The 14086-nt window shown below is 47.4% G+C and overlaps 1 protein-coding gene across 4 annotated transcripts in view; it reads right to left on the minus strand.

The window, feature by feature from the left end:
* GAB1 (GRB2 associated binding protein 1) overlaps positions 1 to 11937 on the minus strand; it is a 113751-nt gene extending 101814 nt beyond the window's left edge. Inside the window, exon 1 of one of the 4 annotated variants that reach the window (XM_037058466.1) lies at positions 10891 to 11937. In XM_037058466.1, coding sequence (XP_036914361.1) covers positions 10891 to 10962 — 72 coding nt within the window. In that variant the 5' untranslated portion in view covers positions 10963 to 11937. The remainder of the gene's footprint in view (positions 1 to 10890) is intronic. The other 3 variants (XM_037058468.1, XM_037058467.1, XM_037058469.1) reach the window with 3 other exon arrangements.
* Between the last annotated feature and the right edge of the window lie 2149 nt (positions 11938 to 14086).

The raw sequence follows: 14086 nt of genomic DNA on the forward strand, positions 1-14086 counted from the left end.
CGAGTGAAGAGACACTTGGGAGGTAAAACTGACAGGATATGGTCACTGAGAGTGGAGAATGAGGGAGGGACAGCAAAAAAACCCTGCTGGCTTAAGCCACCAGGCCAGGGATGGTGGTGGACTGAGTGAGAGGGAACAGTGAGAGGACAGGGCTGAGGGACAGGCTGGACGGAGAGAGCCCCAGCGGGTGTGCTGACTCAGAGTTGCTGCAGGCTACCTCCGCAGACCCACAGGCCTGCAGCAAGGAATGGGTGGAGACAGCATCCTCAAATCCTCAGCCCGCATGTAAGTCAGAGGCATTTAAGACCCACAGGTGGGCTTTAAAGGTTAGAAGACACGCCAGGCCACAGTAACACTTGCATCGAGTCTGTAAGGATTCCGTGGAAACGAGTGCCCAGAGCCTTTCTCAGACTTTCAAAGGAGCTCATGAACTCACTGCAGATGAAGAACCCCCAGCAGGGAGAGAACGGGGAAGAGACCAGCCTGGGCTGCCACCAGCACCCTAGGAACTCCGTCACTTGAGGAAACCAGGGCCTGGTCTCAGAAGGCACAGGAAAGAATCTATTTTGAGAAAAGGGGTTGGTCATTTCTTTCCATCAGGAGTTCCATGAAAAACAAGAACCAAAAATCTCCAAATCTAGTTCTGCTCGATTTGGCAACCAGGAGGTCACCAGGGACCATCGTGGGAGCTGTTCCAACGAGCGTGGTGGAGAAGGATCTGGTCTACATTCCACTGAGAAATGAGTGGCAGGTGAGGAGGAAGGGACAGCCAAGTGCCCAGAACCCGCTTAAGGGTCTGGTGAAATCTCTTACCAGCTTCGTTATCCTTCCGAGAGCCCCTGAACCCGCCTCCCTCTGCTGAATTCTCCGTGCGTCGCCTCCCCCCTCACTGATCACGATTTGCAGCACTGAGTGCGCCCACGTCCCTCGTCGGATACAAGCGCCTGAAGGTGGAGAGAGTACTCTCTAGGTCCTCTTCCTCTGAGCCCTTCACGATGGACGTCGCTTCAGCGACCGAAGGCCCCGGGAAGTGAGACCCGTGGCTCCACCGGAACAGCTGGTTACTTTGCGTGACCTTGGACAAACCGATGACTCTCCCAGAGGCTGATCTGCACTCCCCATAAAACAAGAAGGTTGGGCTTTTGACTAGGGGAGGAGGAGATAGGTACCTGTAATTGGAAAAGGTATTCGATGTAGCTACTGTTTCGGTGATGCGGATCCTAGAAAGTGAAGCTGGAATAAAGGTCAAAGGACACCCTGGCAATACCTTAGAGAGAAATGGGTTTGAAAAGATTGAGAGACGCCGGACTCAATGATTTATACTTTCAGGTTTAAAGTGCTACAGGTATCTGGTCATGTTGTTCAAGAGACTGTGCAAGGTGCCCCACTGTACCTTTTAGACACAGAGAACAAAGGCCACCTTTGTCCTCTGGAAATTAATGTCCTATAACAAACACCCAAAGGTGACAAATGAGGCTCTAATTTTCTCTGCAAACGAATCATGTGTATACATACGCCTTCTACTTTGTATGCCGTGGGTCATTATAAAAACTATTTAGAAAAATATCTTTTAAAATGTATTAAGGCTTGCTTTTCCTGTTTTGACTATTTGCTTAAATGAAGAGAGGAAATAGAAGAATACTATTCACCAGCAGCAACTTAATTTTGTGCATCTCTCTGGAGATAAATGACCTATATAGCCAGTGAAGGTTACTCAGAAGGTGTTGATTACATGTAATAGCATCACTAGGAAAAAATTATGTTCCCAAATATTCTGCATTCTTATTGTACTAGTTCAGTAATTCCTTTTACCTTTCTCAGGACTCCAAGCATTTAAACCTGGAACGGTCTGGGAGAACTTGTAAAATCCAATACTCCTACACTGCTTTGGGGTCAATTATAACTTTGCCAGAGGGAAGGGGCTTCAACTAATACCTCCCTGAGTGAAATGAGGTGGTCCGTCCTCATCAAGCTCCGTGTAACACCCTTGGAATTCGAAACACAAGAGGTGGCCTTTTACCAAGTGCTTCTCTTCCCAGAGTCAAAGATTAAAGCACTTCTCTCCTGCCGATCAAGCGGCTCATCCCTCCAACCAGAAGCCAGAAGCACTTTCATCTTGGCTACTGTGAGACGCTGATGGGAATGTGTGATGGCCTGGAGCTGAGAGGGCACACCAGGCAGGCGCTTCATTTTTTAACCAGGTAGTCATCTGGGGAGGAGTTCTGCTAGTCAGAAAGTGGCCTAACCACATTTCCCAGCACAGGAGTAACTTAACACTGCCTTTCCGGAGAGAAAAACAATCTGCGAGCCGGTGGACCATTATTATTCCTGGTCTCGAGGACCACATTACAGAGAAGGTGAAAGAATGTGTGTCCCCGGATTCTGACACACGTACTTTGTGCTGTCTGCGGCCAGGCTTCTGTCACAGAGGAAGAAGTGGAAATAGAGGAAAAGAGGAAGAAGGCAGGGATCTACGGGGCAGAGAATGCTTTTCCCTTTCTGCCACTTACACCAGTTAGCAAACAGAATTTTAGAGCAACTGGTTCACTGATGCATTAAATAATAAAGACAACAAAATAAATTGCACGGCCCACCTTCGCCCAAGGCTGTTGTCCTGCATTTCCACTTCACAAAACTGACTCTCTTAACTAGAATTATATCCACCTGCTTATCTGGTGGGAGAGCTAAGCAATAAGGACAACTCTGCAATGCAACCAAGCGGTGTGAAAGTTCATAAGGCTTGATGTGGATTGACACACCCCCCTCCCCCCCCTTGGAGACCAGATGATCTTCCGGTCACTTTTCCGATGTGAAATGGAATTCTAGAGTTTTCTTTTTCCAAGTGTGATGTTCTTAAAGAAGGGTATATAATACTGTTTCCAAAAAAAAAATGTAGGCTACGTGAGTCAAAACAAAGGAAAATAAATCAAAAAGGAAAAAAAAAAACCAATGAATAGGATAGTTAAAGCAAAGTTTAGTATTTTTCTTCCTTCAAAAAAAAATGACCTAAGATTTTTTGCATTTAAAAGAAATGTTTAGACTCTCAGTATATTGTTTTTAATTCATGGAACAATGTAGCCATGTTTTTTTTTCCTTCTGGGACATTGTTTTGTTTTGTTTTTCTTTTTAGTGCATAGGGAATTACCTAGGCCAAGTATAAACTCAAAGTAAAAAGCAGGGAGCAAAAAAAAAAAAAAAAAACCAAAAAACCCCCAGCACCATAAGAAAAACTTGTGACAAATCTGGCATTCTTTCCAGTATGTAAAAATAAAGGAAAACTCCATTTAGAAATATGATAAAAATGTCTGAAACACACACTAAGGGAAGAACAATTAAATGACAGAACAAAATTAAGATAACTCACATCTCCTCTTCTAGAAGCTCTTGTCTTTGCAACTTACATCTTCATGTGCAGTTTGCATATAGTAGCTCTGCTAGAAACAACCACATGGAAAATTTCTGCCCCAGATAACACTGCAGGACCGGGCTTGGCAGCTACAAGTTGTAATCAGAATTTTTCAAGAGCTAATGTACCAGCGATAACGACCTAACAGGCGCACTTTCAGTGCACAGTCCCGACTGTTTCTTATAAAGCAGACTGTGATCTACTTGACACATGTTTAGCAATGAGAATTTGTCTCTTCAGTTAGGGAGAATTTTGACCTTATGAATAGAAGAATCACTTAAAATATAAAAGAGTCCTTTTTTTTTTTTTCAGTTAAGGCATTCTTGAATTATTTAAGGTCCTCACACACACAAGTGTGGAATGGTCAAAAACTTCCAGTTCCCAAAATGACTTTTCCCAGTAATTCCACAGGCCTGAATTCATCTACAATTCATTAAGTCTCCCCCAGCGATGGAACTGGCAACTGAAGAGGCTACTTATTTACTGGATGTAGAAATCCACAGTACAATGAGCCACTTTCCCCCAGGAGCAACCTAAAGAAGAAAAGAATGCTAATTTTATTTGTGCTTTGTAGCCCAAGAGGGGAAGAAACAAAGGGACCTGGGTCTTGATAAGTTTCCTCTAGTTAATGGACAGACTGAGATAAAAGGAGTCACAGAAATGTGACTGCAACCTAAGTCCAAATGGCAAATTCGGATGGCGCTCTAACTTTGTGGAAATTAGCCACCGTGTTAATGCGAGGAATGTGAAACGAGAGAAACCCCTCCATCCACACTCAGGCGGGGGTTTAATGTGATCCAATGGGGTTATTCTCCTGCCTCCAGCACGAACTGGCACTCCCACAGCTGGGCTAAGATGGCTTCCAAAGTCCAAAATCAGAGGCTAGCCCAAGGCAGCACTGGCCCTCCCGCTGGGACTCAGAAGCAAACGAATCAAAGGCTCTTTTATTCTCCCTCCCACCAGAACATGCTCCCGCTCTGTTGTAAACTAAACGCTTGCCAGAATGAATTATTTAGCTCAAAACAGACATAGAGAAATCTTAAAGAACACATGTCCCTCGGAATTTTAATAAGTTCAGGTGACCCAACAAGTTGCTTTGTTTGTTGCTAGTCTGACAGACGAAATTCACTGGCGGTCAGGTTCCCACCCAGGAGCGTTAGAGCCCGGCAGAAACAGAGCAGTCTGGAACCGGGCGCGCGGCTGTGTCCAAACTCCACGTACAGACCTCAGGTGTTCTGAGACCGTTCTCTTCACAAGGGTGTCTAATCTCAAATTCTTCGCTCTTCCTTGAATATCAGACTTCCCTTACAATCTTGCTGTTTCTGCCCGCAGTATCTCAGTTCTTCCAAGAACTGAACCTGAAATTCAATTCTGACGTCTCCCTGGCAGCCTCCTCCTCTGCCCCTCTCCATCTGAACTCTTAAGCAATTATTTGTATCATTTCATTTGGCGACTAATCATATATGGCTTTATTAACTTGCCTTATAAAACGATTTAAATGTACAGGCATTAATTACAGTTTGCCTTCACAAATAGATTAGAAACTCCTTAAGGGCAGGGCGTGGGCTTTTTCCTCCATTGTATACCACGCACGGCACATTACAAAAGCTCCAGAAATACCTGTTCATTTATTTGTTCAGTCAATAGAGATTTGGGGAGCTTCTCCTCGGAGCCAGGCCCTGCCCTGGGTGCTAAAGTCACAGCACCCAGCACAGAAACTCGGCTGCCGTGTGCATTTCTATTAAGCAAGACACCCAGGGTCCCCAAAGAGCTCAGCTTGAGCAGTGCCTAAATACGGCCACCAAACTACTTTCAATGAACCATAAATTAAGATTTATTTCCCAGAAAAGAAGACTATTAAGAAGCTCCACATCAGCCTCTACTTCCCAAGGAAGGGTCTGACAAGAGGAATGGAAAACCTGCAAGAATTCAGGCTGTACACCCACTGCTCACCCCTTCCCCGTTTTACAGGTTAGAAAAGAGGACGAGATCAGTCAAAAGGTCAGGTGGAGAGTGGCCAAGTCAAGTCAAATCCTGGGTCCTGACGCTCCCCCAAACCTTTAAAAAACAAAGTCCTACATAGTCTCCCTACGACCTCCCCTGTCCATTGTTAGTCCCTGTAAGAGAATCAGAGGGCTGGCACTTAAAAGTTTTCCACGTACAAATTATCAAGAACTTATCTACATTTAAAAAAAGACATTTTCCATTGTATTTTTAGAGAGGGGGAAGGGAGGGAGAAAGAGAGAGGGAAAGGAGGGAGAAAGAGAGGGAAAGAAACATCGACATAGCAGAGAGAAACACTGGTCAGCTGCCTCTCGTACATGTGCCGTGACCGGGGACCTGGCCTGCAGCCCAGGCGTGTGCTCTGACCGGGAATTGAACCAACAATGCCTAACCAACCGAGCCACACTGGCCAGGGACTTATCTACATTTTTTATGCTAACTTCAAAATATGGAATTTTACTTAGTCTTAAAAAGTGCGTTGTTGTTATATTTTTTCCGTATTTTTTTTTAAAGATTTTATTTATTTATCTTTAGAGGGGAAGGGAAGGAGAGAAGGAGAGAGGCACCCATGTACGGCCGCCTCTCGAGAGTCCCCTGCTGGGAACCGGCCTGCAACCCAGGCATGTGCCCTGACTGGGAATCGAACCGAGATACTCTGGTTCGCAGGCCCACGCTCAATCCACTGAGCTACGCCAGCCAGGGCTCTTCCATACTTTTAAAGCAGACTTACAATGACAAAAGGCACCGGAATAACCAATGCTGCTGTCAGCCAGATTACCCAAGTGTAATTCTTGCGGTATTGTATTTCGTTCAAAGACGATCATTTTAAAACTTTAAGAACAAATTTTTTGATCAGTAGAACTCAAAACTACCCTGCAAACTGATACACGTTCCTAACGGTAGGTGCTCCTGACTCCCAGAAGACAACAAGCAGACTGAGGAACGCAGCCAGTTTTACATGGAGAGTTTTGTGCTCATCATGAAGCCCAGGCACAAGGAAAGAATTAACTCTCCTTAACCATCAGAAAGGCTTAATGTAATAGGTAGTTGATGGTCTTTGGGAATAGAAACAATGGAAAAGGTAGAAAGAAAACATTTGGAATTTGAGGGAAATACTTACCAGCATAAGGACTGCAAGAAAAAAAATTTCAACAAAATAACTTTGCTTCTTTAGTCACTGTACGTGAAAGCTTCAGAACCCATTGATTGCTTCCGGTAATTGCCAAAAGGGACAGGAAGAGCCTCCAGACATTGAGCAGAGACTTGATGCTGAGCACAACAGACCCCAGGCTGTCCTTGAACCAAGGAGATGCTGCTGCTCTGGCTGCCCATGACCTTCTTTCCATGTAAGATGTCAGGTGCCCACCCAGAGAAGCTATTTCTGTTTCTAGGCCCATTTCCAGCACTGGGGGTGTGTTCTGGGAGTCCAGACAAGAACCATTCTCTTAACTGACAGCTGAAGAGCAGGCCCCAAGCTGGGTGCAGATTAGACACCCGTGAACCGGCTGGGCTCTTGCTCCCAGGCTGGCTGGCAGCTCACAGGCCACCTTGCTGTGGCCTCAGAAGCAGGTTCTCCTGCTGAGACTGCACACCTGCCCGATGCTGACAGTAAGGCCATGGAGGAACCCGAACTTGGTGGCCAGGCTTGAGGCAGGCCAGACTGAAGCCCCTCCTGCAGGGCTAGGGGGATTGCCAGCTGGCCTGAATCACTCCTTTGTCACCAGACTTACATTTGATCTCAGCTAAAATTTCAAGTCCTGGTGGAAATTCCACCATTATTTCAAATGGCTGATATGTCTTTAAATAAACTCTCGAAAAATCTGAGCGAGTCTGCGGAGTGCATGCTACCCAGGTTTACTTGTTTTCTGTATCCCTCAGAGGTGCTGACCCGCGGATGGTTCCATCGGGTCCTTAAAAAAAGCAGCTGTTCAATAAGTAACGCCGGACAGAAACAATGCAGGACCAGTGCAATGGAAAGAAAGCAGGTACATTTTCACCTCCACTTTGAACAGACTCTAAAAAATTCACAGAGTGAAACATCTACAAGACCCTTTTGCAAATACAGACAGAAAAAGAGACAAAGAGACAAAGAGGCTAGGAAATCTGCTAAGGACTCCAGGCTTCTTTCTCTCACTTTCTCTTATTCCACTTTCACTCAAAAAATTCCAGAAAAGCTGCCCTATCAGATGAACACCCCAATATGCAAAAACAATGCTGCTTCAGTGGACCGTCAACTGTGCACATAAAATGGAGCTGTGAATGGAATGCACTCGGGCCGTCCCTTAAGATGGCTTTTAAAGATAACACTGAAACAATTTTTTGTCATTTAAAAGCCCTTATGGATCATCTTAATCAATCTTGGGACAACTATATAAATACTGTCAACAGTGGACAACGTCAAAGTCTCATGGGCCAACTGTTTCCCAAAAGAATCAATGCTCAAACTTCCAAAGTCCCATTTACCAATCACAGTCCCATGCATCCAGGTATCTTTTCATGGCAAATCCGTTCGTTAGAAGCCATTACCAAGCAACATTTTGCCAGTTTGGTGGCCAGCAAAGTGTCCTTCTCTCCAGAAAATAAAGATTTTACACAAATAGAAAACAAGCATACAAATGCATAAATACACGCCTATATCTCTGAGGGTCAAAGTTGCTTTAACAAAAGCACTCTGAACTGGATATCAAAGCCAAAAGATTAATAATCTGGGAATTTCAAATCTCCTGGGCAGCCAACTTGACAGCTGAAATACACACAAGCTTCATTTTAACTTGTAACACCCCAGCCACCTTCTTGGACCCCTCAATTCTGACAGCGGCCCCGCCCACTGTCTCCCAGGGCCATTTCCATGTACTTCATTAGTGTGTGAAGAAAACACTAGTATTCCATCAGGCAAGAAAAAAACTCGGCCTCCCTCCAGCTGCTGGCAGAGTCTTCCCCTGATGGAAATACAATTTAAGGATCCCACTATCTCTCTAAAACTATTCCCATGGTTTCAGACTACACTGAGGTTTTTCCTCAAAACATCTATTTAAAAAAAACAACAACAGCTCTGGCTGGTGTAGCTCAGTGGATTGAGATCGGACCTGCGAACCACACGATCGCGGTTCGATTCCCAGTCAGGGCACATGCCTGGGTTGCAGGCCAGCTGCTCACTGTGGGGCATGTGAGGCAACCACACACTGATGTTTCTCTCTCCCTCTCTCTCTCTCTCTTCCTTCCCCTCTCTCTAAAAATAAATAAATAAAACCTTTAAAAAATGATGTTCTGATTTCTTAAAAAAAAAACAGAAAAAAATATAGCACTCAGCTTGGGCACATGATCAAAAACATTTTTGCATTGTGGGCTCACTGTTTCATAGACTCACCTCATCTTCTCTTAGACTCTGAAAGCCACCTGAAGGGTCTTACATTTCTTTAGCAATGCCTGACTAACCTGCACCCCACCTCTTCCTTGCATTCCAAACTAATATGGACACTTAGAAAAATGATAATCTGAAAGGAAATTTAGAGATGATCCAGTCTGAATCAACCTTCTCTAGCCCAGTTGGGCAGATTCTCGTTCAAACTCTGCCTCTGCCACATTCTAGTTCTGTAGACTGTTTTCTTATCCATAAACCAGAGATAAAGTGGCCTCGGAAAACTGCTGGAATGATCAAATAAAATAATAACTTGTAAAAAGCTTGGCCTTTCCTTTTCTTTTTGGTCCTGTTAAGACAATGCGCTTGGCTAACTTTTTTCCTGGTTTATGTTATATTCAAGTGCAAGCCCAAGAGGCAGGGCCTTTTCCTACTGTATTTCCTGATCTCGGGGGGCCTAGTCTAGCGCGAGGCATCGTTTGAAAGAGTCATAGACCGACCTCGTGAAAGAACGCATTGACCCTCTGGCATCACCACCAATTCCAACAAATGTGTTGTCCTTTAGTTCCCCCAAGAACCAAATCACTTAGGTCTAGGTCTTTCCCAAATGCGCCTCCTCAAAACAAATCCATCTCTTTATTTCTCTTCTTACACACATGCACCCTTCTTTTTTTTTTCTTTTTTTAAGACCTGGGGCAGGGTGGGGAGGCAGGCGCAGCAGGGAACCTCCACCTGTCCCAAATTTTTGGAGTAAAGTTAGTATCTCTACCAGAGTATGAAAGCAAACTGTGATGCCTGGAGAGAAAGAATGTAGAAGGACTCAAAACCTCTGGAGAATTTTCTGAGGTTTTGTGGCCTCATGTCTTTAAATGACAATTACCTGTCTGTAACAAAATCTGGCAGAAAGTAAACAAGAAACTCACTGATCAGTTGTCTGTGAAGCTAAGTGTTATAAGCAAACTTCGTTTTGTGCACACAAACAGGGACTAATAAGATTAACTTGATTCTATTGTAACACTGGGTGTAAATATCCTTCAACAAGAAATAGGTTCCATTACAAGTGTTGACTCCTTGGTAGTAAATTTATATTTAAGTGGGGCATAGATTTTGCTTTTGAAATATATTTTAGTAGAAAAAAATTTGCTCCATATGCCAGGGCAAAAGTATCTTTTCTTTCCTTGCAGCGGGGCAACGGCCAAAGAACCAATGGGGGAGAAGCGAGTAAGATCCCATACCCCTAGAGAGGGCACAGATCGCCACCAAAGTAAGTTTGATTCTTTCAAGGAATATTTTTCCTAATAGCTTTTACACATAATCGGCATCTTGTACCAATTACACAAATACCATTTAAGCAACTCTGGTGGCCTGGGAAAAGACCACAGAATTCCTTCCGGGCCTCAGCTGTCCCCTCCTGCGGGGCCTGACAGCGTGTCCAAGGCGGCCAAACACCAGCCACCAGGCTCCCCACAGCGCCCTCCTCTAGCAGCAAACTGCCAAGGCTTTCGGCCCAAACTCCAACGTCCCTGGATTCAAAAAACCGCGAATTATGTGAACCTCTGCTAAGCAAACGGTAGGGCGCGTAATAACTTCTCATTCTTTCTCTTTTTGAGGACTTGAGATGCTTGTGTCTAACTCCAGCTTCCCATACCCACAGCCCGCTTCCCGTAACCTCGGGAGAAAGCAAGGTTTGTGCGGACCCAAGAGAGGACTGGTGACTTCTACAAACCTCAGCTGTTTTCCTGGTGCAGGAAATTTAGTATCCAGCAGCCCCACAATGATTAGATGCAAATATAAGGTAAGGAGAATGCTCTTCTCCCCACCCCTGCACAAAGAAATCATAAAAACACATGCAGCAGAGGTTTAGTTGGAAATATGGGGCCCTCTTCTGGGACGATGAAGCCCGCAAAGCAGGCGTCTGGAATCTGGAGGAAGAAAGTTACCTGGCGAAGTGGAGGCCAGGGCGTGAGGTTACAGGCTCGGTCCCAAAAGGGCCGAGAGGAAAACGATGTGAACTAACCAGCCCCGCGAGTGCCTAGCTGCAGCCGCTGGCGAGAGGGCCAGGCAGAGGTGCGAGAGCCGAGGCCCGTGGAGCCCCAGGAACCTCGGCCGAAACTCTACTTACATAACGCTTCAACTTTTTCTCCGGGGGGGACTTGCGAAGCCATCCGGAGCAGACCACTTCCCCGCCGCTCATGTTGCGCGCTTCTCTGGCTCCGCTGGGGCAGCGGAGGGGCAGGCGAGCGCGCTCCCGACTCAGCCGACGCCTCCCGGCTGCACAGCAGTGGGGACCTCGCTCTCCGGCCGGGCACCCCAGTCCGACGGAGTGGGCGGGGTGGGCTAGCCGTGCGGCGCGCCCCGGCTCAGCAGCCAAGCTTCTGCCCTGCAGATCCTCGGACGTGAACACAAGTGAGCTGGCTGCTCCTCGGGGCACCTCGACACCTCGGGGCAGGGGCCTCCTTTTAGTGCGCCTGCCTCCTCGCCAGGCGCCTGGTCCCGCCGGCCCCCAGCTGTGATCAGGCTCCACGGGACTCTGCCCCGGCACCAAGCCGGGGCCTCGGTCCGCTGCGCTCCGCCCCCTAGGGACAGGACCTCCCCAGAGCGTTTTCTGAAACAGACGCTAGGCTGTACACACACACACTCACTACTCACTCACTCACACACACAATACCCAGTGTGGCGCCTACTCGAGCTCTCCCGCTCTCGGTTTCGGTGCGCTGGGAGCGATCCTATCCCTCCTCCTGGGGCGGGGAGGGGGGGGGGGGAGGTGGTCACTCCTCAGCAAGCCCGGGAAGAAAGGGGGAGCCAAGAGGGTCCTGTGGGCAAGGGGCGCAGGGCACGTCCCAGGTTGGCCGCGAAGCACGGGCGTCACCGGGTGGCGGGTGCTGGCCAGGGAGCAGGTCCCGCCGAAGGGTGGGTGGGTGCTGGTGACCGCGGAAGAGGGCGGGGAGCGACGGCGGAACGGCTGATCGGCTCCCGGGAAGGATCCCACTGTCCCGCGCTCCTCCGGGGCCACCTCCCCCACCCGGGGCTAGCGGCAGGTTCGGAGCCGCCCAGCGCCCAGCCTCGATCCTACCCTCTCCCGGCCTCTCAGCTCCCTCTTCCTCCCTTTCCTCCTCCCCTTCCCACGTTCTGGCTGGCTCCGATTTCAGCTCGGACTTTCTCTGAAACTCCGCCCGGGCGCTTCCAGCCAAAACAACAAGGGCTTGGGAGGAGGCGACGGGAGGAGGAGTGAGCGAGAGAGGGAGGGAGCAGGAGTCCTTGAGGCACCCTGGGATCTGTAGTTCGGGATGCTGGAGCGGGGTCCGCCGCCGCCCGGGGGCAGTGGCGGCCGGAGCCCCCAACCGGCCGGAGAAGGAGGCTGAGGCAAGGGCATCACAGCCTGGGCTTGAGCTCGGGGAGGAGTGAGGAGCGTTCCAGTGTTCCGTTGGGTTTGCCATCTTGGCGCGCCGTGTGTTACTTGGAGTTTGTACTGTGTATGAGATCTGAAATTTGGGGAGTTTTCTCTACTGGACAGTCTGAAAAGCACTACCGCCCGGAGGGAGATTGCTCCAGAGACTGAAGGGCAGGGACCCCGGAGGTCAGGGCTGGGGAGGGGGGGCGGCGGAGGGTGCCACTGATACCTGCCTGAGGGGGCGGGCAGAAGGGGACCCACTTGGGCTCCTGTGGGCTGTTCCCCACCGCAGCCCTGCCACAGTGGTAGGAACGCTTAGTTTTTTTGTGGGGCCAATGGATTTGATTGAATCTATCTCAGGGATATTTTAAAGCCTCACACTGGCTCTTTTTGTTCCCAGTTTCTTCCTCTTGACCGTTTCATATCTGCCCCTGGGATGTTGGACTAGAAAAGGGAAACTTCCTAGGTGTTCTGTGTGCCTAGTTGTGTGTGTTCGACAATTATGGCACCTGGTTCTGAGCTTAATAGGCCCCTGTAATAGAAATATCTTTTCAAACTTATTTATGAAAAGCAGATTTTAGAAGGTAATGTAAATAGATAATCAGATAAACGTGCTAAAATGTTAGGAGATAAATGAGTATTTCTGGAAACAATAACCTCAGTTGTTTTCTTATCAACACACATTCACATGAAGAAGTTCCTCTGAGTTTGAAAATACAATTGTCACAGGAAATGAGGTGCTGGGGGTTGACATACAAAGTTCCCCGCATGCATTGAGGTGGTATTCCAGTGGTGGCCGCAGAGGATGGTAGTAAACAAATAGGAAGTCAACATAGCACCGACTGTGGAAAGTGTGCTCGGAGGGAAATAACCAGTGAAAGCGTAAGGAGGTGGGACTGGGTCAGGTAGGATACTTGGGAAGTGTTCCTGGAGGAGGCACTTAGTCAGGTATTTGAAAGACATCGGGAGAGGAGAATGAGACTCATTTTGAGGAAGGAGAAAAGGCAGAAACACCTCTCTTCTCAATCTGTACTTTCTCATGGGTGGTGCTATCCTGACTTGACAGAGACGCTTCCCAAATTTCCACCCCCAGCCTGTTTCTCTTGCCTGAGCAACCAATCTGGGAATCCAACAGCTATCTTTATATGCCACTGGGCTCCGGGAAATCTACAAAATTAGAATCACAATCTCCTCTCCAGCTCTGGAGATCGCCCCCCCCCCCCATTTGAATCTCCCACCGAATATCCATCAGCAGATGCAGGTGAAGAAACTNCTGGAGATCGCCCCCCCCCCCCATTCGAGTCTCCCGCCGAATATCCATCAGCAGATGCAGGTGAAGAAACTACCAGGTGGGGAAAGAACCAGAGGGAAGGATTACAAGGAAAAGTCACCAGAGAATCACACAGGGCGGGAATAGCGCCTGTTCTCCCAGACACAGTGAAAAGCATCACAAGTCACAAGGCACTATGAACTGCCCTGAAGGACTGAATCACAGTAGTGGTGCAAAATTAGCCCTGGTGGCAATGATGATGTGGTCCTCCCTGAGAACACTTAACAAACAGCGGGACCCCAAAGGATCAAGCTGTTGTCGAGTAACTTAACTATTTCCCGAAGAAGAGCTCAATATGTTTATAGGAAAACAAAACTACCCAAAGCCCAACAAAATAAAATTTTCGATGTTTGACATTTAATGAGAAACTTACAAGAAGCAGGTAAGTATGACCCAAACTGAGGAGAAAAACCAATTGAAGCCAACCCAGAAGTGCCAGAGATGATGAAGTTAGTTAACAAAAATAGAACAGTCGTTATAACTATATCCCATGTTTAGGAATCTGGAGGAATGACTTAACACATTAAGCAGAGACATACAAGATATTACAAAGACCTAAATAAAACTTCTAGAGATGAAAAATACAATGACTGACAT

The sequence above is a fragment of the Sturnira hondurensis genome, unplaced genomic scaffold (assembly GCF_014824575.4).
Source record: "Sturnira hondurensis isolate 20B ecotype Veracruz unplaced genomic scaffold, ASM1482457v3 Scaffold0010128, whole genome shotgun sequence".
NCBI lineage: Eukaryota > Metazoa > Chordata > Mammalia > Chiroptera > Phyllostomidae > Sturnira > Sturnira hondurensis.